Below are 24,798 nucleotides of genomic sequence, written 5' to 3' on the forward strand. Positions count from 1 at the left end.
TACTGAAATGCTTGCTGGATATGTAAACAAACTATGACACACACCCCCAGTGACACGAGAGGTCAAGTTCCACTGAATCTGCAATAAGGCTGGGCAATTTATCAAATTCTAATTTCAATTATGATTTTGGCTTCCAACGATTATGAAAACAAGATAATCGAGATCAAACAATTATCGCGCCGCTTCTGTTTTGCAATGATGCTCTCGTTTTGTCTTGCATTATAAATCCAGCGCACCCCTTTCCTTTCATTTACGGTTCCCTAGTGCTCTCAGATGTAAAATTAGAAGTATGGAGGAAGGGTTTGAATAAGGAAATAATGTTGGAGGTGTAGCGTGATAAGGATGGTGATGATGAATGATTCTACATCTTTCATTGAGAAGGAATGAACCTTCCCTGCAGTGTTGTCCACCTGGCCTCTCTGGGTCAGGAAAACAAGATCTGTTGGGACTCAAAGATGAACGTTCCCCAAACACCCTGTCTTAGACGATATCTTGGTCATAAAACAGACCTCAAGAGTTGGACGCCAATGGAAGTCAAGTGACAATTTGCCAATTTAACTGCTAATACTCCCACATTCCAGGACATGGGCAGACGTAGACTCAGTTCATCAAGAACTCATACAAGAACAAAGAAACTGACTTTGTAATGCAAAATTTAATTTACTAATCTAAAAAAAAAAGAATCTTTTTGCTTTAACTTTCAATTAGTACTTATCCTACTTCAGGCCTCATACCTGTTACCACTTTACTTCCAATGGGTCAGTCTCAATGAATCTATTAACATGAGTACTTATAGTCAATTGTTTTCCTAGATCCATCCTCCTCGATTATGTTTTATTATCTACATTTTGTCATCATAACTGTACATACTATGTTTTCTATTGTGAATCTATCCTGTACAAATGACATCCATTTCCTGTCTGTCCGTCCTGGGAGAGGGATCCCTGCTCTGTTGCTCTTCCTGAGCTTTCTTCCATTTTTTTCCCTGTTAAAAATATGTTTTGGGGGGAGTTTTTCCATATTCAAAACAAGGGTCTAAGGACAGAGGGTGTTCTATGCTGTACGGATTGTAAAACCCCTGGAGGCAAATTGTGATTTGTGATATAGGGCTATATAAAAAAGATAAATAAATACATACACAAGTATTTATTCAGTTACATTTTTCCTACATGTATCATAAAATGCAGTTAGGTATCCATCAGTTTAATATGTACATGGTCTTAGGTCTTAGTTAGTCTCTTTGTTATGTTGGTACCTTTGGCGTACTTTCTCTTTGTCTAATTATGTAGTCCAGGTTGTTAGTGATGTGTGTGTCCAGTCCACGGGCCAAGTTCCAGGGCTTACAGATCCAGTGGTTGTCCTCTCCCCTGAAACACATGTCAATACATCTTTTATGAAGCCAGTCTAACGTCGAACTCCAGGGACAGTTCTGAGTCTGAGGCATATCATCTTCAAGTAGGAAAGAATTTAACTTCATCTGCGAGAGGTCCCTCATAAACTCATAAAGTTTGTGTTGATCAGACCATCTAATAGTTGCTGCAAAAGCTGTTTTTGCTTATATGGAGTACTATTCAGTATCTTGAATAGTATATTGATGTGATAGTGATTACTAAAAAAAATACTAAAGAAAACACGAGATTCCAACCTTTGTTGTCTCAGCTGATAATGCTTGATGAACTGTGGCAGCTCTGTCTGGAGGTTGAAGGTCTCTGGTAGCCAGTCAGGTGTTGGCCCGCCTTTCACTCTGCGGGCCACGGCAGCCAAGCAGTCCTTTACGGTGACGATGCTCTCGCAGGGAAACTGGTTAAGCATCACGTAAGGTCGCTCCTCACTCAGCTTCCTGTCAGAGAAGTTGTTTCTTATGAGTCCATTTGGAGCTTAAGAAAAGGTAACGACAATTGATTGTATCAAAAAAAGTTGTGGTCTCCTTTACAGGGGTGTGGACTTGGCATGGAACTGAGTCAGACTTTTGAGTCAACATTAGCCTTTCCATGTTGTTTTTAGAGAGACCTCTGTCCACTGTGAAACAGCGGAACAACATGGTCTGATGAGGAGAGCCGGCATTCATCCCACTTTGGATGGAGCGGCTCTCATATCTAGAAATCTGACCGACTTTATTAGTGAACCAAAACTGTGACAACCCAGAGTCCAGACCAGGAGGCAGAGTCGCAGTCCTACACGCTTCTCTGCGCTTCCATTAGAACAGTTACCCACCCAAAACCCCATAATGACTGTGTCTGCCCCCCGACCACTTAAATTAATTCAATCAAAAGTAAACAGGAGGAGTCATAAATAAAAACTTAATAAAAATTAAGACCACTACTGCTATAGGCCAAAACAATAGGAAAATTAAGTGTGGACTGTTAAACATCAGATCTCTGTCATCTAAAGCTGTATTAGTAAACGAGTTAATATCAGATAATCATATTGATCTACTGTGTCTGACAGAAACCTGGCTGTGTCATGAAGAGTATGTCAGCCTGAATGAATCCACTCCGCCCAGTCATACTAATACTCACATCCCTCGAGGCACCAGCCGAGGAGGTGGAGTTGCAGCCATTTTTGACTCAAGCCTGTTGATGAACTCTAGACCTAAACTGGATTATAACTCATTTGAAAGCCTCATTCTGAGTCTCTCACTCCTAACCTGGAAAACACTGAAGCCAGTCTTATTCGAGTTTTTATCAGGTTTAGTCCTTAAAACAGACAAAGTCATTATCGTAGGGGATTTTAATTATTTTTTAATTTTTGGTACTGCATTTATCTCTTTATTGGATTCGATTGGCTTCTGTCAGAGGGTACAGAAACCCACTCACTGTTTTAATCACACCCTCGACCTGGTTCTGACATATGGACTTGAAATTGAACATCTAATTGTCTTTCCACAGAATCCTTTGTTATCGGACCATTATTTAATAACTTTTGAATTCCTATTACTGGACTACACGCCATTAGGCAAAAAAGCCTACACCAGATATCTATCTGATAGTGCTGTAGCTAAATTTAAGGACTCCATCGGCATTAAATTCAATGCCATGTCTCAATATAACTGACGACTCCTATGCTAACCTTCATCCCTCTCAAATGGACAATCTTGTTGACAGTGCTGCAGGCTCAATGCGACTGACACTTGACTCTATTGCCCCTCTTAAAAAGAAGATAACAAAACAAAGAAAGTCAGCTCCATGGTATAACACCCAAACCCGCAAATTAAAGCAATCAGTGCAGAAACTTGAAAGGAAATGGCGCTCCACCAAAGTGGAGGAATCACGTTTAATGTCTCTGAGACCCCATCCCAACCTGGCTACTTAAAGAGGTTTTACCTTTAGTCAGCACTTCTTTACTAGACATGATCAATCTGTCTTTATTAACAGGCTACGTACCACAGTCCTTTAAAGTAGCTGTAATTAAACCTCTTCTTAAAAAGCCCACTCTTGATCCAGAGGTTTTAGCCAACTATAGACCTATATCTAACCTTCCCTTTCTCTCCAAGATTCTTGAGAAAGCAGTCGCCAACCAGCTGTGTGATTTTCTACATGACAGTAAGTTGCTTGAGGACTTTCAGTCAGGTTTCAGAGCTCATCATAGCACAGAGACAGCACTGGTGAAAGTTACAAATGACCTTTTAACTGCATCAGACAAAGGACTTGTCTCTATACTTGTTTTGTTAGATCTTAGTGCTGCATTCGACACCATTGGCCATCATATCCTATTACAGAGTCTGGAACATTTAATTGGCATCAAAGGAACCGCACTAAGCTGGTTTAAGTCGTATTTATCAGATTGATCTCAGTTTGTACATGTTAACGATGAATCCTCCATGTACGCCAAAGTCAGTCATGGAGTTCCACAAGGTTCTGTGCTTGGACCAATACTATTCACCTTATATATGCTTCCTTTAGGAGATATCATTAGAAAACACTCCATACATTTTCATTGCTATGCGGATGATACCCAGCTATATTTATCGATCAAGCCAGAAGAACCTCATCAGTTAGTCAAGCTCCAAGCATGCCTTAAGGACATAAAGACCTGGATGACCTGTAATTATCTGATGTTGAACTCGGACAAGACAGAGGTTATTGTTCTTGGCCCTGAACACCTCAGAAACACAGTATCTAAGGATATTGTTACCCTAGATGGCATTGCCCTGGCCTCCAGCGCCACCGTGAGGAATCTCGGAGTTGTCTTTGATCAGAACATGTCCTTTAACTCCCACGTAAAACAAACTTCAAGGACTGCCTTCTTTCACCTCTGTAACATTGCAAAAATCAGGAAGATCCTGTCTCAAACAGATGCAGAAAAATTAGTCCATGCATTTGTCACGTCTAGGCTGGATTATTGCAATTCCTTATTATCAGGCTGTCCCAATAAGTCCCTGAGGACTTTCCAGCTGATCCAGAATGCTGCAGCACGTGTACTGACAGGAACCAGGAAAAGAGATCATATTTCTCCCGTGTTAGCTTTTCTGCACTGGCTCCCTATAAAATCTAGAATAGAGTTTAAAATCCTTCTCCTGACTTACAAAGCTCTTACTGGTCAGGCACCATCATATCTTAAAGAGCTCATATTACCCTATTACCCTACTAGAGCACTGCGCTCCCAGAATGCAGGGTTGCTTGTGGTTCCTAGAGTCTCCAAAAGCAGAACAGGAGCCACAGCCTTCAGCTGTCAAGCTCCTCTCCTGTGGAATCGGCTCCCAGTTTGGGTCCGGGAGGCAGACACACTCTCTACTTTTAAGAGTAGGCTTAAAACTTTGCTTTTTGATAACGCTTATAGTTGGGGCTGGCTCAGGCCTGCCTGGACCAGCCCCTAATTATGCTGCTATAGGCCTAGACTGCTGGGGGACTTCCCATGATGCACTGAGCTTTCCTCCTCTCCCTCTTCATCTTTGCACATTCATCACAGTCCAATGCATGTTACTAACTTCATATCTTCCCCGGAGTTTCCTTGTGCTTTCTCGTCTCGCAGGTTCCTGTGGATCGTGGTCCTGGTACGTCTGGGTGCTGCTGCCATGGGCCTGCCTGACTCTCATCACTACAGTTATTATGTTTAGTCGTAGTTCTGTTACTATTAAAACTGTTATTGCTATTATTAATCTCAGCTATTAATACAGCTGTAACTACTATTATCAGTCATATTTCCAGTATTATTATAATTATAGCTGCTGTTTCTACTGCTAGTGCTGCCATACATCTCTGCCCGTCTGTCTGTCTGTCTGTTGGTCTGTCTATCTGTGTCTCTACGTCTATCTCTCTGTCTCTTTCTGTCTGTCTGTCTGTCTGTCTGTCTCTCCCCCTCTCTCTTTCTCCCTCCCTCTCTATGTCTCTCTCTCTCTCTCTCTCTCAAACCCAACCGGTCAAAGCAGATGACTGCCCACCTAGAGTCTGGTTCTGCTCGAGGTTTCTGCCTCTTAAAAGGAAGTTTTTCCTTGCCACTGTCGCCAAAGTGGGAACTGTTGGGTCTCTGTAATAACATCATAAAGAGTTGGTCTAGACCGGCTCTATTTGTAAAGTGTCATGAGATGACTTTTGTTGTGATTTGGCGCTATATAAATAAAACTGAATTGAATTGAATAAAAATGGCTAAATCTCTTCTTCTTCGTCCTCTTGGCTAACTACAAAAATGCACATCACATCCAACATTTGATAACGAATGGACAGCAAGCCCAGCTGACCAACTCCCAGAAAAGGATGCGTTGGATGTACTCTTAGATTCATCCCAGAGTTTAAAATACAGGTCTACTGTAAGGTTAGTGGGCCTGTCGGACAGAAAATGGCACTGCACCTTTAAAAAACGGGCTGCACTGGTGTGGGCCAGGAATTCCCATTTGAGTTCATTATATTCATGAGTTTGGCTTATTGGACAACAAAACAATGCATGAAGACAATCATTTTAGCCAACACAGCTAAATGCAGCACTATGAATGACTTCCTGAGCCTTTTCTCTGTGAAAGGGCTGAAACTATTGACAAGAGATTCAATATCTAAGAGGAGGTAGAATTGGTCGTGTGCGCTGAGCCACCACAATTCACCTTCTCAACATTCTGCCCAATGTGGGGCACGAGTAAAGAAGAATTATTTGCAGTGTCAAACCACAAGGACCCACTAGCTGAAAGAAGCAAGAGTCTCTAACTGGTAAAAAACGGACCAAAAAAATATCACTTAATCACAGCTTGTAAAGTATACGGAGCAACCCTAATACTAGGTATTGCATTTATATGGCAACCAGAAGCCCCCTTCCAATCAATCTGGGGAAGGATTACTGCTTCCTTGGGGACAACACTGAGATATCCTATGTCAAAGTGTCATGTCTGGAGCATTCTGATAAATATCAGGAAATATGGCAGACTGAAAATGAATTTAGCACTCTTGCTACCAGACCAGATAATATGGTGTTTGGGAACACTGAAAATGCAAGGGTATATGTAAGAGGAAGAGATGCTGTTAACAGATTTCTGTTTTGCAAAAACAGGATACCAACGATCAACAGGGGCTATTGGGAGAGAGTTTCCGGGGTACAAATCCAGGAGGAGCCAAAGGGCCCAAACTCCATGCCTTGTGCCAATCCCCCCAGGGAAGAGGTCAAGGAAAAAGAAAAAGGCTGAGTGAAAAAGAGAGGCTGCAGCTGAAGGCTGATCAAGCAGTAACAACCCCCCAGCAACCCAATGAGTCCATGGACACCACTGCACCCTCCATTGCAGGAGAAATTGCTAAACCCTTTGACTTCAAGGCCTTCTGTAGAGAAATGGAGGTGGATTTTGTTATACATCCTCCAATGCCCATGCCCGGGGACCCATGTGAACCCCTAGGGCCAATTCCAACGAGCTACGCCGCTGTGGTGAACCCTCCTGCTAAGGAGCCACTACCCCAGAGTGACCAGCCGCATACTCCCCAGCCACAACTGGTGGGCCATCAGTGACATTGTCTGCAATGGCCCATGAGGACAATCGAGGCATGCAGAACTTCGAGGTTGAAAGACCCAGAAATTGGAAAAGAATCACTTGGTGCAGATCAGGGATCATCACCTACTTGGGGCCCCTGAAGTTGAACCCTTATATCTGGATCTGGTGGGGGAGTGGCTGGCTGACTCTACCTTGGTGGCAATGAGACCACCGACCCAACAACGAAAGCTCAGGGTTGTGGTTTACACCTACAAGCATAATCTTGGCTTAGGAACTCATGGTGGCATTGTTGAGCAATCCACATGTGTTGTGTCCGAGTCATACCCCCCCCCCCCCCCCCCCCCCTCAAAGTAACAGTTCAAATTAAGTTTAACAGTTCAGGTCAAGTTCAAGTATCTTCTCAACAAGATGTACTTGACCTGTTTCCCCAATACGGGGCCAGACTCTATGCCTTTATGCAACTACTAAGACGTATTCATTTACTCTTTTGATAAAACTCCAATAAAACTGGGTTATATTTTGTACATTCCAACCAAAATCCTTTGTTGCTCCTCTCTGAGATCATCTAAGTAGCCACCCTCAGGTAAGAAGACTACTCTCCTTGAGATATGCCGACAGTAGATAATAATTTGACTTTGATTGGTGAATTTTAATGAAAGCTGTAATGTATATATTATGATGTACAACATGGAAGGACGTGTTGAATAGGTTCAGATCAGTTGTCTGATGTTTTGCTGCTGTTGTGTTATGTTTGGTGTTAAGGTTAAAGTTCTCTGAATATTTGGGACACAGAGTGAGATTTCTTAAATTTATCTCTAAATTATAAATTAGGGATTAGGGACTTTGAGGCGGCCCAGTGTAAAACCAGGTGAGTGTCCTCAAACCGTCAGAGTGGACCTCCTCCAGTATTGATCTTTTCCTTCAGGGTCATACTGGAGTACCAACAATCTCCAAACACCTACCGCACACCGATATCCCTGCTAATATCCGGTCGTCGGCACAGAGTCGACTATATAGGCCCTAAAGACGTGGTATTCCGGGAACGTAACTAGACTCCCTAAGCAGGCCGAGACGGTCTTGTGTGTAGATTTTGGGAGTCCGTTCGAAAACGTGTTAGGTCGTAGAACTGCCGTCACTCAATGTAATATCCGTGTTGGGTGGGGGTATCGGTTATAACATCTAAGAACCTCTTCAGCATCTATGACTAAAGAGGGATACTTGTAAAAGACTCTCTCATGATGGACATTAATCTTGCACTTTCAAAAGAGGGTGTTGAGTAAATGGACTGAAATTGAGTGAAAGATGCTCTGATTAATGTTAATGTGTTTAATGTTGTGTTATGCTTGCAAGCTTAGGAAATGAAAAATATCATGTTGTATCCATATAAGGTAATAAGTTACTGACTACAGGAGGCAGGAAGTTTGAGGTGAGCAGGGACTTTCCACTGTGGTCAGGAAGCTATAGAAGTTATGACTAACAAGGCAACGTTAGAACAGATGTATATCCGGACTGGTAGCATAAATACAGATACAATACATGCTGAAGGCTTACAAGCCTGCAGGAGCTTTCTGCTGGCACATGCTATCTCTTAAACGGAAAAAAAAGAAAATAGCCTGAGAACTATCAGCAACTCAGAGATTAGGAACAACCGAGATAAAAAAAAAACAAAACCAAAAAAACAAACTCTTTTCATTTTTCACCCCAGATATTGTACAACAAGAAAAATTATTGTGAATTCCAATATCTGACTTGACCCTCTTGTAATAATTATTTCTTTCTTCTAAAACATAGGTCACTAACAGGCGGACCGCGGTCCGAGTCCGGACCCAGATGCCGTCCTATACGGGTCCTACTTCAATATATATCACACTTAATCACAACGAAAGTTAGACATTACGATGTTCTGGACCTTTGCTTGAGGAAATTTTCTCTAACTGGACCCCTTCGAATTTTAGTTGAATACCCCTGTTCTAAAATTATAAAACTGGACTTCTTTTGACCATAAACCTCTTCTTCTCCTGTGCCTCTGTCCAAGGCCACACAACATCTACAGATATTCCTCGTAATCAGGTGAACTGGGAAAGCCTGGGAATACCAGGGACTATCTTAGACTCTTTGAAAGAATCCCTGAATTATAGAACTCCTCAACATGGGAAAGGTGGAACTGAGCCTAATGATTGATTTCAACTTCATCGGATCCAAGATAAAAGAATCTCCCTTTCAGTCACTAAACCAAAAAAGGTCTTGAAAAAGTGTAGTCTGAAACCCCTCCCAAAAAAATGGTGGCTGAAGCATGTCTGGAAAATTCCCAGCAAGTGGAAACACCCCAAAGATTCTGGAGACATTGGTATCAGGAATCAAGTCTGGACTTTGTCCAGCAGGGGGCTTCACCATATCAAGTTCAGAGAATATGACACCATTATTTACAAAATGATGATAGGATAATTTTTTAGGAAAAGGTAGGCAGGGAGCCAGCTGTTTATCTCTTGTTAAAGAATAAACTCTATTGCATTGAACTCTGATTATCTCCAGTGAATTCTTTTGAACCTATTAAGACTCCACTAGCTATACAACCGTGCTGAAGACTAAGTGTTGGTAAAGAGGTCCAGACTCATACTCTGGGACTGACCTGGACTTTTGACTTCCGACAATTCGCTGTGAAACAGTACATATCGTTTTTAAACAAAACAAAATGCTACCTAGTGCACTGGATTTACTGCCCGTCATTTTTTGAGCATCTGAAATCTGAGTGTCACTATATAGTGCCGTAAAAAAGAATCCCTCATTGGAACGAAAAAAGTGGTGTCCCTGGCATGCACACTATTTTCTTGCTGATAGATGTGTAAATTACAGACACTGACAACACTGTACCTGTCAGTGATGATGCAACATGATGATTCATAGTGTCCTGAATATCAATTACAACCAAGCCTGTGTGTTTATTATGTAGGGAATAGCAAACGAGTGGACAAGGGAATGTTTTCCGACATAGCCTGGCTGTGTGGATGAACAGTTAAATTGGATTATCTATGATAATTCTGCTTCATATTTACCAATAATTAAATAATAATAATAATAATAATAAGGATAACTGAAGCTAAATTCCCACAATATGTCTTGTATTTTGTCTGACTGATGAAAGAGCTCCGATGAGCCACCAGGAGTGTGTGAATGTATGTTGTGTGGGTGTGGCTTTGTTGCTGACCTGTAGTCTTTGATGTGATTATAGCTCCACATGATATCAGCCTCGTCCTCTTCCTCAGTCATCTGGAACCGTGGGTGTGTCAGGTTATTCGTTACTTGCGACATTTCGGAGTAAACCCTGAAAGCAAAGCACAGAACGGTGAAAAGATGTGGAAAACGCTATGAAATAAGTACACAACAACTTTTACACATAACGTAGTGGGTTAAAAGAAAATACACAAATGCATGAATGAAAAAAAAAAACAAGAGTGCAGGAAGGCAGCTTATGAAAGTATGAAGGAAGCAGCGACTGAGTCAACCTGGGCTGTAAAACTGAGAGATGCCTTTTGATTAACACTTTATTGAACTTATTGCAAAAGTACATTGCTAAAGGAACAAGAAATTCAAAATTGGTGTTAACTGTGATCTTTACCAGTGATCTTGTCATTAGCTATTAGAAGTATGTCAATAACTTTCAATTACTTCAATATTTTTCTAACTATATTTTTATAGTCATTAAGTCTGGTTTTGGTCTTTGTTTATTATGTTGTTATTATGCTAACATTTGCTAATTAGCGCTAAACACAAAGTACATTTGGTATTTGGTCATAAACTAAACTTTTGTGGCGCTACATAAAAAGTTAAGACCAAAGTCAGACGGATTCATCCTTGAAAGTTGGCGCAAAGTTTCATGGCAATCCATCGAATGGTTGTTGAGACATATAAAACCACAAATGTCAACCTGCTGGTGATGCTAGAGGAAGTCAGCGTTTCCCATACATGCTGAATCCTGTACCATGTAATTGAATCTACAGTGGATACTAACCTTTGGCTTATGAGATCTTTGTCTTGAGAACAAAAGGTATGCAAGATGCTAACTGAAAGAAGCAACCTTGGACCAGAGGGGTAGGACCAAGCAAAGGTATAAAGAGAACAGCTTCCCATCGGTGTGCACACTGCAAACTAACCTTTGTCTTGTGTACCATGCCTACTTACTTACTTACTTACTTGAGGATTTTGTCCTTGGGCACAGTGTGGGGTTGGATTTCCACAGGAAGCTGCTCCTTGTTCTCCTGTAGAATGGTCTGGAGAAACAGATACAAAAGGACATTGAAGACCTAACAGTGTGTTTTACCAGTGAGGGAATCGTGTTTCGTTCTACTCGTGTCCTTTTCCCACCAAAATATAAAATGATCCATGTGTGGGTAGAAAATATGAGGTATAGGGGTGCACTCGTTTCTAGAAGGTATTGAACTCAATATGGTATGATTTGTTTGAAAGGGATGTGGATGATTAATCATTTCTGTGCTTGACTTAGTCAAGCACAGGAAGTCAAAGGGTAAAGGGAGCGCTGAAAGGATCTATACTGCTACATTTCAGACAAGACACATCACAGCATCATCACTATGACCTTTTATGAAGAACAGTGCAAGGACAGGATAGACAGGAAGAATATGTACGTGACCAACAAAATACATTTTCATATGTGGAAACAAAAAAGGTCAGGGATATATGGCTAAAATCAGGGGTCAGGTTATTAAGAATAATATCTTTAAAAATATCAATATAATCTGTAATAATCTTGAAAACTTTTGGTGACCCCGTAACCTTTCCTCGAGTGTATGGTTTGGTCAACCCTGACAGGGGAACAGTTCCGAGTAAGAAGTGAGAATTCACCAATTGAAGACTCATTTTACTTACTGCATTTCACACACTCCAGTCATCATTTTACCAGATAAAATGTACCTTTTATACACAAAACAAATATGACACAAATCATTCACATTCTGTACTGTAAGGTAGAAAACAATCTAAAAACTTGATGGAAATGAATACATTGATAACCTTGTAAAGAAACTGAAACTCAAACTAAGTTTTTATTTTCAAAATACGTTCCTTTGCAGCAAGAAAAACCATTTTATTTTTGAACTTTAGAACAAGAACTCACCACTGTAATTCATACGTGCCAACTGGATGGATGGAGAACCGTTAGCGTGTATCTCTCTGCTTCTTGTTTAGATTTGTAAAAAAAAAACAAAAAAACTCCTGTTTCTAACAGCTATCAGACCAGATCATTTTCAGCGTCACTACAGTCTGCACCGTAGGCTTGGAATAATTCAAATGATAAACTTCATCTGGAAATACTGCCTTCATAATCAGGCATTCATGTGTGACAATCAAAAAAAATGTTTCATGAGGAATGTAATCGTTTTTACTAATCACGTTTTATTCGTCTTATGTCTCTCAGGTTGTGCTGTGATGTGTGTTATTATGTTATAACTGTGATACCTATCTTACGCTGTCATATTGGCCTCTCTTGGAGAAAGAGATCATGTATCTCAAGAGATTTCCTATCAAATAATAATAATTAAGTAAAGGTTAAACAATTAAAAAAAAAACCCGAACGAATTCACTCTGCATAAATTTACATATGTGAATTAACACGCATTTCTTTCATTTACCAACAAAATGTGATGTGTGTGTGAAAATGGTTTCAGGCAAAGGAAGAAGTCCATCCAACGCGACAAAGCATTTTTATGTCCCTAAGCTAAACTAAATCTCTTAATGCTCAGACATTGGACAGTCATTGACCACGATCTGAGTAAGAACTGAGGAAAAGTTGTTTTTCAGTTTACAGCCTTTTCAAAAAAATTTGCATGATTTGAATGAGAGGTGGAGGCTAAATCCCAGACATGCAAACTGGCTGGGGGTGAAAAGGATTGTATAACTAATAAGAAAAAAAGCAAAAGTTGCATTTAACTGCTGATTGACCAATATAAAGAGAACACTCATATAATTATTAAACACAAACCATTAACACTAACATTAGTTAGTGATTGCAAGCTAGCAAAATAGCCAGCTGATTTTGTTAATTGATCTGGTCTATCGTTTGCTATAGTATCCAACATGTTGAATGGAGGATAGGCTAGTTGATGTAAAAATTAGTGGCGGAAAAATGTCCTTACATCTCAATTTTGTCCCCTTTTCTTCTGCTTTTGATAAGAGCCAGCTCATGCATGCATTACATGTTGTACACATAACGTGTATTCCTTGCGAAATGGTGTATTCTGTTGAGGGGTCACATCCAATTTACTGCGACTGTTCTCCGTATATATTTACCTGCTCTTCTGACAGGTCTGTCATAGATCAATGTGTTTACACACATTTAAATGTGAAGAACAATGTAGGACCGTTGAACCTTTGCCACCTCAGACGGTACAGATAGGAGAAATTTCCAGGTCTGGTCCATCATCATGGACATCGCATGTAACAATGTGGTAAAATTAGACAACTAGCTAATGTTGCCTCAGTTGTTGATTATCTAGCTTAAGCTAACGTTAGCCAACAACGCAGAAAGGTGACAAGTTTGCATGCCTGTACAGCTATGTTCTCTGCAAATTATGCTTTTGCCTTTTTTCAGCCAGAGCTTACCGTTGACTCACATCCATCCATTGCTTGAATTTTTATTCAACTTCTTCTTTGTTTCCTGTTACATTTTGTCCATTTATATACCAAATCAAACCTGCAAATGCTAATCGAAACAGGTGCAGTCATTTGTGCTGTGTTGTGATGAATTGTGATAGCCCTCACCTCGTAGTACAAGTCCGGGGGCTCAGTGGTGACACTGCTGAGCTGTTCTAGATCGGCAGGTATCCATGGTAACAGACGGCATCGCCTCACCAGGGGGTTTGTCTCTCCATACGTATAATCGCGGGTTACTTCATCTGTGGAAATAAGATATATGATTTTGCTGCGTGGAAATCTCTCGATACTATTAGTATATTAAAAAATAAATAAATAACCATTTTGATTTCACTTCACTGGATCCCCATCAAATTCAGAATCCAATTCAAGGTTCTTGCGATCACTTATAGAGCTCATGGTCAGCCACTTCGGGGTCTACTGCAGCCCTATACTGCCAGCTGGTCTCTAAGGTTCTCTGATCAGGGTCTGCTGGTTGTCCAGGAATAAAACTAAAGGGGACTGTGTTTTTGAGGTTGTGGAGCCTAAACTTCGAAACACTCGGTGGACACTGGAAGCAGTTCAGACCCACCTGTATGCCTGTATGTAATTTTCTACTTTCTATTGACTTTTATTTTCATTTATTTCTATTTTATGGTGTTTTATTCTTCTTAAGTCTGTATTATGTTACGATGGTTGCGTTATCTCTTTTGCAAAGCACTTTGTGATGTTCTGCTTTTGACAGGTGCTGTATAAATGAAGTTACTTATATATTGTTGAGTGATCCACCTGTGTTGTGTCCGAGTCATACCCTCTTTCCCCCCTCTCTCTTCTAAGTAACAGTTCAAATTCAGTTTAACAGTTCAAACTAAGTTCAGCAGTTAAGGTCATGATGTACTTTAGATGACCTGTTCTCCGAATATGGGACCGGACGCCCTGTCTGTAAATTCTGCTAAATTGGCAACTGAAGGTACAGCTACAAGCCGTTGTTTTTGCACCTGCCTGACGCCCTATGGAGCCAGAAACCACAAACGTTCGGGCCTATAGGTGCCCCTCGCTAAGCAAGGAAGTTGAAGCTCATGGAAAACATGGTTTATGATCTCATTGTGTTGTCAATCAAGAACAAAGATGTTTTTCTTAGAAAAAGACCCCCGACCCCCAAGAACAGGGGGTAAAGGTGATAAAAGGAATAGCAGAACAATGAACTGGGGGGGGAGACCTGTACCTCTGACTGCTTGGGCTTTGCCTTAGTTGTTTGTGAGACTGTGTTACTTGATTGTTATATTTTCTTCTTTTTGAACATTTTGTATCCATTTACTCTTTTTGATAAAACTCCAATAAAACTGGGTTGCACTTGGTACATTCCAACCAAAGTTCTGTGTTGCTCCTCTCTGAGATCATCTAAGTAGCCAACCTCAGGTAAGAAGACTCCTCTCCTTGACATAGGCTGACAGTAGATAATAATTTGCCTTTGATTGATGAATTCTAATGAAGCTGCTATGTATATATTATGATGCTCAACGTGGAAGGACATGGTGAATAGGTTCAGCTTAGTTGTCTGATGTTTTGCTGCTGCTGTGGTATGTTTGATGTTTTCTGAATAGTTGGGACACAGGGAGGGATTTCCTAAATTTATCTCTAAATTGTAAATTAGAGATTAGTGTCTGCCACCCTTCCGTGTGGACCTCCCCCAGTATTGATCTTTTCCTTCAGGGTCTTATTGGGGTACCACCAATCTTCAAACACCTACCACATACAGATATTCCTAATATCCGGTCGTTGGCACATAGTCGACTACATATGCCCTGTTATGATACTCCGGAAACGTAACTAGACTCCCTCAGCAGGCTAAAGCGGTCTTGCGTGTAGATTTTGGGGGTCCGTTCGAAAACCTAAGGGTTATGTCGTAGAACAGCGTCACTCAATGTAATATCCATGTTGGGCGGGGGTATCGGTTGTAACATCTAAGAACCTCTTCAATATTAAAAAGAAAAATCACCACTTATCCTTTAAAGTTCTTACTTCCTGGTTACTATCTGTGTTGTTGAAAATGTACTTTTTTGTCCACCTGCCACTGTGGGTGGTCTATCCTCCAGGCTGATTTTCCCTACTATCTTTCTTACCTGGACGTGGCATTTGGACGGTTCGTGGTCTTTTATGGCTTCCAATTTTAGGTTTAGCCCAATAATGAAAAGTATTTGAGGTGTGTCCACCATAGTTATTTTTCCCAGCTGAAAATGCCAGGTGCTCTTGTGAAAACACCCAGCTGGGAGCATTTCAGAGCACTTTGGAGGCGCAGCGTTTTTCTTCTGCTGTGATGCTTTGGTTGCTATGACACAGAATATCCGCGGAAGTATGTGTTGCAAGTAGGCTGCCTAATTTTGCAGATAGTTTGTGCTGTCAACAAATACTGTCATGTAAAAATGTTGGAATGCTGGAGTCTGGAATGCCATCTGGTACAGACATGGACACTCAGCAGTATTAATTTCTCATCACTGTTGTTCAGTACTTTGTGGTATTTGTCCCGCCTCTCCTCCACTGTGATTGGACAGCTGGGTACATAGTGACAGTGACGAGCACAGCGTTTTTACCCAAAGTTGAATGTTTTTCAACTCCGCAGAATGCGCAGAGCTCAGCACAGAATAGATGCTCAGCGCCTGGTCGCACTGCTGGCGTTTGTAGCAGAGTGTAAATATGCAGCGCTCCCATTGCAAACAATTCAAAAATACGCTCAGCCCCAGGAAAATATGCTCCAGTGTACCACTGAAACGAGCAGACTCGTGATTCAATCTGCGAATGGCACAAATCGCTGCGTAACGCTACTTTTATTTCATCCGCCACTGTGGCTGGTAGGTTGAGCAAATTCACCCTAATTTCCAACCCTGGTGTGTGGATGTGTGTCTGCTCTCACCTCCTCCCTGCAGGTCCTGCAGAGGCCAGAGCACAGAGTAGGCCAGTTGGTCCTGAATGTAGAAGAAGGGCGCCATGCCACAGCTGGGCTGGTCAGAATGCTGCACCTGGGAGCCAAACTCATCCATAACGTACCACACTGGAACCTTCTCCTCTGCAGACTTTACAAAGGAGACACAATAGGAGGAAAGGAGTGAAGTGGAGGAGGACAGCGCGACGCCTGAGACTACTTCCACAGTGTTGTTTACATCTGCAAATGCACTTTTTTCGTTCCATTTCATTAATTTAGCAGATACTTTTGTCTGAAGTGACTTACATTACAGTGCAGTTAACCTTCATGGAAACCAGAGCTAGGCAGCGTGTTGCTGTCTTAGATCATAAGTCAACAGTCTTGAGGTGCAGGGGATGCCTGCCAGGGGAAGCTAACTTGGCTTCAAATCAAGTCCAACTGAAATCCCATTTAGTCTTCCCTTTTGTAGTGAACCTTTTCTGAAGAACTTAGTTCGTAAACTGTATTGTTAGAAGTTTTTTTTTTATCATTAAAAGAAAGAAAAAAAGGTCTTTGGGGGAAATATCAAAAATGCTCCTTTTCATCTCGGTCAGCTGGAGGGGCGTGTCCCTGTCTGCGTTTGATTGACAGCAGATGGCAGGCTGCCAGAGTGCTGGTGTTACACCATGGGGAACCAGAAACAAAGGCCCTGTTTACAGGGCATGCGTCCTGTGATCCGATCACAAGTGGACAGCTCCAAGTACGTCTGCACACCGGTCCTTCAATGTGGCCCAGGACACACTGCTAAAAGAATGTGGCCATATGTGGCTCAGTGTGACTGTCACTAATTAATTAATTAATTAATTAATTAATGCAAAACTAGGGGAGCGCCATCATGAAACCAAAAAACATAAATTTCTCCCTTTAGGTTTATTTCCTTATGGATCTAACAATGAGACGGAGGATCATGCTTTCTAATGTACCCCTTGGGAGAGGTGATAAGTCTGGTTGTACTTCCACAAGCGCTCCATCACCAGCTCCACCACGTCTGGGTCAGGGGCCTCGCCGTGGAAGTCCACCCCCATAAGGGCGGCCATTCTAGGCAGCAGGCCGGGGATCTGCTCCAGCTGCTCGCGGGCATGGTCCACGCGGTATGTCCAGGCGTGATCCACCAGGAAAACACTGCAGGCAGCACAGTAGGAAGATGGACAGACGTTCAGGTTAAACGGCTAATTTTAAAAACAATTAATTTAAAGTGCATTATTTATTTAAATCAATATATAGCCATCCATTTTTTTTTAAATGAAGGCTGACTGTAAGACTCAATTATAGAGCTCCAAAGTGTTCAATATTAACTTAAGGAATAATTATAAAATACTCACATGGATAAATTGTGGGAAATATATACAGTGGGGCAAAAAAGTATTTAGTCAGCCACCAATTGTGCAAGTTCTCCCACTTAAAAGATGAGAGAGGCCTGTAATTTTCATTATAGGTATACCTCAACTATGAGAGACAAAATGAGAAAAAAAAATCCAGAAAATCACATTGTCTGATTTTTAAAGAATTTATTTGCAAATTATGGTGGAAAATAAGTATTTGGTCAATAACAAAAGTTCATCTCAATACTTTGTTATATACCCTTTGTTGGCAATGACAGAGGTCAAACGTTTTCTGTAAGTCTTCACAAGGTTTTCACACACTGTTGCTGGTATTTTGGCCCATTCCTCCATGCAGATCCCCTCTAGAGCAGTGATGTTTTGGGGCTGTCGCTGGGCAACACGGACTTTCAACTCCCTCCAAAGATTTTCTATGGGGTTGAGATGGCTAGGCCACTCCAGGACCTTGAAATGCTTCTTACGAAGCCACTCCTTCGTTGCCCGGGCGGTGTGTTTGGGATCATTGTCATGCTGAAAGACCCAGCCACGTTTCATCTTCAATGCCCTTGCTGATGGAAGGAGGTTTTCACTCAAGATCTCACGATACATGGCCCCATTCATTCTTTCCTTTACACGGATCAGTCGTCCTGGTCCCTTTGCAGAAAAACAGCCCCAAAGCACGATGTTTCCACCCCCGTGCTTCACAGTAGGTATGGTGTTCTTTGGATGCAACTCAGCATTCTTTCTCCTCCAAACACGACGAAGTTGAGTTTTTACCAAAAAGTTCTATTTTGGTTTCATCTGACCATATGACATTCTCCCAATCCTCTTCTGGATCATCCAAATGCTCTCTAGCAAACTTCAGACGGGCCTGGACATGTACTGGCTTAAGCAGGGGGACACGTCTGGCACTGCAGGAATTGAGTCCCTGGCGGCGTAGTGTGTTACTGATGGTAGCCTTTGTTACTTTGGTCCCAGCTCTCTGCAGGTCATTCACTAGGTCCCCCCGTGTGGTTCTGGGATTTTTGCTCACCGTTCTCGTGATCATTTTGACCCCACGGGGTGAGATCTTGCGTGGAGCCCCAGATCGAGGGAGATTATCAGTGGTCTTGTATGTCTTCCATTTTCTAATAATTGCTCCCACAGTTGATTTCTTCACACCAAGCTGCTTACCTATTGCAGATTCAGTCTTCCCAGCCTGGTGCAGGTCTAAAATTTTGTTTCTGGTGTCCTTTGACAGCTCTTTGGTCTTGGCCATAGTGGAGTTTGGAGTCTGACTGTTTGAGGTTGTGGACAGGTGTCTTTTATACTGATAAAGAGTTCAAACAGGTGCCATTAATACAGTTAACGAGTGGAGGACAGAGGAGCCTCTTAAAGAAGAAGTTACAGGTCTGTGAGAGCCAGAAATCTTGCTTGTTTGTAGGTGACCAAATACTTATTTTACAGAGGAATTTACCAATTAATTCATTAAAAATACTACAATGTGATTTCCTGGATTCTTTCCCCCCATTCTGTCTCTCATAGTTGAAGTGTACCTATGATGAAAATTACAGGCCTCTCTCATCTTTTTAAGTGGGAGAACTTGCACAATTGGTGGCTGACTAAATACTTTTTTGCCCCACTGTATATGAAACGATGATTTGTGAAATAATTTAAGAAATTTGGGTTTTATAGGACTTTATTTCATAATATTTGTCATGTTATGTATTTACCTGGCAGTGGTGTAGTCACCGCCCTCTTACCTTTCAGCCAATCACATGTCCCCTGCCTCTTAAACTGGCAAGCTCAACAACTGCTACCAGATTCTAGCAGTAAGCTCCTGTTAGCTAGAACAACTATCTAGCTCCTGCTGTAAACAAACACAGTATAAAGAAGCTAACATCTTTTGTGTATTTAGCTTAACAGGCACTACATATGCTACCTACCTATGTTGGGTTGTGAGCTCGATTTATTACTTAGCATCAAAGTAAACAGCCAGTGTTAGCGGCAGCAGCTAGCTGGCTAATTCAGAGTTCCCCCTGCAGCGTTTCGATTCTAAAGATGTCCTCAGAGAAAGATATACAATGTTGAGCAATCCACCTGTGTTGTATCCGAGTCATACCCTCCCCCCACCCTCTCTTCAAAGTAACAGTTCAAATTAAGTTTAACAGTTCAGGTCAAGTTCAAGTATCTTGTCAACAAGATGTACTTTAGGTGACCTGTTTCCCCAATACGGGGCCAGACACCCTACGCTTGCAGTGAAAAACCACATACGCACTGTCGCTTCTGTGCCTGTTGGCGCCTCGCTAAACACAGAAGTTGAAGCATGCTTTGTTGAAGTCAAGCATGGAAAATGTATTTTGTGGTCTCACATGTTGTTACCCAATAGCTAAGATGTTTTTATGGATCTCTGACCCATGATAACAGGGGGCAAGGGTTATAAAAGGAAGAGCAGAACAAAGGTGCTGCACCTCCAGTCACCAGTCCGTCAAGCTCCTGAAGTTCGCGGACGACACCACCCTCATCGGACTCATCTCTGGAGAGGATGAGTCTGCCTACAGGTGGGAGATTGACCATCTGGTGACCTGGTGCAACAGCAACAACCTGGAGCTTAACGCTTCAAAGACAGTGGAGATGGTTGTAGACTTCAGGAAGAGCGCAGCCCCACCTGCCCCCATCACCCTGTGTGACTCTCCAGTGGACACTGTGGAGTCCTTACGTTTCCTGGGCTCCATCATCAGCCAGGACCTTCGGTGGGAGCTGAACATCAGCTCCCTCATCAAGAAAGCCCAACAGAGGATGTACTTCCTGAGGCAGCTGAGGAAGTTTAACCTGCCACAAACAATGCTGGTTCACTTCTACACTGCCATCATACAGTCCATCCTCACCTCCTCCATCACTGTCTGGTACGCTGCTGCCTCCACCAAGGACAGACGCAGACTGCAGCGTATCATCCGCTATGCAGAGAGGGTGATTGGCTGCAACCTCCCATCTCTTCAGGACCTGTACTCCTCCAGGACCCTGAGGAGAGCAGGGAAGATCGCTGCCGACCCCTCCCACCCCGGACACCATCTGTTGGACCCCCTCCCCTGCGGTCCATCAGGACCAAAACCTCCCGCCACAAAAACAGTTTCTTCCCCTCTGCAGTCAACCTGACAAACTTACATTGACCCCCCCCCCCCCGAACGCAAACACAAGTTATACGTTATATTAACGTACATCACCCCCCTGCGTCACATTAACGCACCCACCCCCTACTGGACACTTTATCTGGACACTTTATTTTGGTCACTGCACTGTTATTTATCTTATTTTTATTTTTATTCTTATTTTACCTTTTATATTCTACATATTTGTTATCAAAACAATAGCACCTTCAGACCACGGCAAATTCCTTGTAATGTATGTTACTTGGCTATAAACAGTTTCGGATTCTGATTCTGAAGGCTCGTGGTTCTTCTCTTCGGTTGCCTTTTTCGGTCCCTTGGGGTACTTGGTTTTTGCTTAATTGCTTTTGTTCCCTTAAGTTTTATATTTTCTTCTTTTTAAACATTTTGTATTCATTTACTCTTTTGATAAAACTGGGTTGTATTTTGTACATTCCAACCAAAATCCTGTGTTGCTCCTCTCTGAGAGTAGCCACCCTCAGGTAAGAAGACTACTCTCCTTGAGATATGCCGACAGTAGATAATAATTTGACTTTGATTGATGAATTCTAAGAAAGCTGCTATGTATATATTATGATGTACAACATGGAAGGACGTGTTGAATAGGTTCAGTTCAGTTGTCTGATGTTTTGCTGCTATTGTGTTATGTTTGGTGTAAAGGTTAAAGGATAGAGAAGATTTGAAGATGGCGCCGCGGATGGCTGCCTCGGTCTGTTGGAGCAAGCCCAACAGAGGATGTACTTCCTGAGGCAGCTGAAGAAATTTAACCTGCCACAAACAATGCTGGTTCACTTCTACACTGCTATCATAGAGTCCATCATCACCTCCTCCATCACTGTCTGCATCGCTGTCACATATTATTTATCTTATCTTATTCTTCTACCTGTAAATACTCAACTTTTTCAATTTCAAAAATTTACCTTTACTTTTTTACATGTTTGTTGTCTGTCAGATTATATGTTAAAGCACCATCAGACCACGGCAAATTCCTTAGGGATTAGGGCCTTCGAGGCGGGCCCAGTGTAAAACCAGGTGAGTGTCCTCAAACCGTCAGAGTGGACCTCCTCCAGTATTGACCTTTTCCTTCAGGGTCATACTGGAGTACCACCAATCTCCAAACACCTACCGCACACAGATATTCCTGCTAATATCCGGTTGTCGGCACAGAGTCGACTATATAGGCCCTAAAGACGTGGTATTCCGGGAACGTAACTAGACTCCCTAAGCAGACTGAGACGGTCTTGTCCGTTCAAAGTGTTAGGTCGTAGAACAGCCGTCACTCAATGTAATATCCGCGTTGGGTGGGGGTATCGGTTATAACATCTAAGAACCTCTTCATGGCGCCCGAGCAGGGACCTCGTTAGAGTTAAAAGGGAGCTCCAGGTCCATAGATGTATAGCTGGGTTGAACCTCGTTTTACACGAACGGTATTCGAGTGTTTCAGTATTTAAGTGATAGTGTAATTTTGCGGGAGTGAGGTGCCCCGTAGGTGCTGGCTCCTGCGCAGAGAGGCCGGGAGCAAACAGATACCGTGCAAAGCTAACAGAGACCTTAAAAGAGCCCAGTGCAAGGCACCTCTCACCTCAATGTAGCTGAATCCGTCAGAGCATCCTACATCACTCTAGACGCCGGTCACAAAGCGCGCTGTAATACGTCAACGGCCAAGGAAGGGCAGGTTAAGAAAAAGGTCCATAGCTGGGATTAGGATAGAGCTTAAAGAAACTAGCTTTTCCTAAAGGGAAAGACAGGCTTAAAGAGAATAGCCTACAGCGGTGAGGTAGACATGGCTTCAAGGGTAGGTGCATACTGAAGCCACTGACTACCTGTTGTGTGGGAATAGGGAGGTGGATCAATTAGCTCAAGGGCGACCAGCTGGCCTGGGTCCATTGAGATTGATCATGCCTAACAAATGGAAAGAGGGAAAGAGTAATCTAGTCAAAGTACCACAATCCAACCACAGACACTTCAGTGCTGATGTTGCTAGGGCCTTTACACACCAGATCTATTTTAGGAAGCATTTACTCATCTGTGCAGACAAAGGTTCAAGTGAAAAGCGTGTCTTCCCTCTGAGAGCAGCTACAGGCAGAACAGTGGCAACAAAACTAGCAGAGCTGTTGATCCAATATCCCTCAATCCAATCCATAAGAATCTATAATGGCCCACATTTTAAAAACACTACAGTTACGCAACTCTTAAGAGTCAAGAGGTGTACGACAAATCTGGTCTGTGCCTTACACGCCTGAAACTAATGGTGTTGCTGAAAGAGCTGTCAGAGCTGCAAAGAATTGGATCATAAAAAACACACCAAACAATTGGGACACCCCTGACAATTTGGTTTTGATGCATGAACACATTCAGGGTCCTTAGGGAAAAGGACACCGAGACTCAACCTAACCCGAGTACTCTTCCTTTTCAGGTGGGTGATAAAGTCTGGGTGAGCTAACAAAGAAGCTCTAAAATCTAAAACTGAAGGGGAAGACACCATCTTAGAGGTAACTAAAAATAACATAGCTGTACTTGAGAAATTCGGTCCAGTTCGATTCAGGCAAATTAGAAAAGTAAAGTAAACAAACATGGCCCTGCCACTTACTGCATGTGCACATGCAATCTGTGGATTGGTGGTCCTGGCTCAAGGAGAGGATATGTCGTCTCACATGGTGGGGAGAGCCATGTCAGGGGAGGGTATGGCTAAACAGGGCTATCTCAGAGAAGAGCAACAGGAACCATTAATCGGGACGGTTTACACACCTGGTGAATGTGTGCTTTGTCAGACTGTGTGTGCTATAGTGAGGTGGCACGGTCCTCACCGTAGTAAGCCATCACGGCTTCCTGATGGAGCTCGCATGCATCTTCCTCAAGACAATGTTGTATGGGGCAGAGAAGGGGGAAGAGTGCTGCTGTGTAGGGATTGCTGTTTGGAGCATCATTTTGGTTTGTTTCATTTTTGCTGGGATTAGTTCTTCACTTTCGAGTCTAAATTGCTCAAAGCTTGCCTAATGGCTGTCGAATTTGCATCTCATACTTTTTGTGGGATTTGGGTTTTTTCGAGTTCTTCTCGAGTTTTTCAACAGATTTGACTCTGTGGGCCCTGCTCAACCCCCCCATGACTCTTCCGCTGTCTGCCTCCAACCTTCACCTATTCCACTCCCCCCTCCCCCTCCTGCTCCTCACAGCCCCCCACCCCCCTGTGAGAGCTTTCCTCACATCTCGTCCCCCAGTCCCCAGGCTGACGGCACTCTTCAACCTGATGACTCCACCCCTCCCCCACCGGTCACCTCTACAATGTGCTTCACTGCCGACCATGTTAGAAGACAGCTGAGGAGACTCCACTCCAGCAAGGCTGCAGGCCCCGATGGTGTCAGCCCCAGGGTGCTTAAAGCCTGTGCCCCCCAGCTATGTGGAGTACTTCACCATGTCTTCAACATGAGCCTGAGTCTTCAGAGGGTCCCCGTGCTGTGGAAGACATCCTGCCTCGTTCCTGTTCCAAAGACGCCGCGACCCAGTGGCTCCAAGGACTACAGACCCGTGGCACTGACCTCCCACATCATGAAGACCCTGGAGAGACTCGTCCTAGAGCAGCTCCGGCCCTTGGTCAAGACACACTTGGACCCCCTTCAGTTCGCCTATCAGCCCCGACTTGGAGTGGAGGATGCCATCATCTACCTGCTCAACCGCGTCTACGCCCACCTGGACAAGCCGGCGAGCACTGTGAGAGTCATGTTCTTTGACTTCTCCAGTGCGTTCAACACCATCCGTCCGGCTCTACTGGGTGAGAAGCTGACGGAGATGCAGGTGGATGCCCCCCTCGTGTCCTGGATTGTCAAC

General features: G+C 42.8%; 1 protein-coding gene across 1 annotated transcript in view; it reads right to left on the reverse strand.

Moving 5' to 3' along the window:
• ttll12 (tubulin tyrosine ligase-like family, member 12) overlaps window positions 1-24,798 on the reverse strand; it is a 36,710-nt gene that overhangs the window by 6,116 nt on the left and 5,796 nt on the right. The window contains exons 3-9 of the mRNA XM_070929125.1: window positions 17,432-17,630; window positions 16,461-16,620; window positions 13,679-13,812; window positions 11,096-11,172; window positions 10,110-10,226; window positions 1,646-1,840; window positions 1,256-1,367 (exon numbers count right to left, since the gene is read on the reverse strand). Of these exons, the coding sequence (XP_070785226.1) occupies window positions 1,256-1,367; window positions 1,646-1,840; window positions 10,110-10,226; window positions 11,096-11,172; window positions 13,679-13,812; window positions 16,461-16,620; window positions 17,432-17,630 (994 nt within the window). The remainder of the gene's footprint in view (window positions 1-1,255; window positions 1,368-1,645; window positions 1,841-10,109; window positions 10,227-11,095; window positions 11,173-13,678; window positions 13,813-16,460; window positions 16,621-17,431; window positions 17,631-24,798) is intronic.

This window comes from Enoplosus armatus, chromosome 22, assembly GCF_043641665.1.
Source record: "Enoplosus armatus isolate fEnoArm2 chromosome 22, fEnoArm2.hap1, whole genome shotgun sequence".
NCBI classification, from domain to species: Eukaryota; Metazoa; Chordata; class Actinopteri; order Centrarchiformes; family Enoplosidae; genus Enoplosus; species Enoplosus armatus.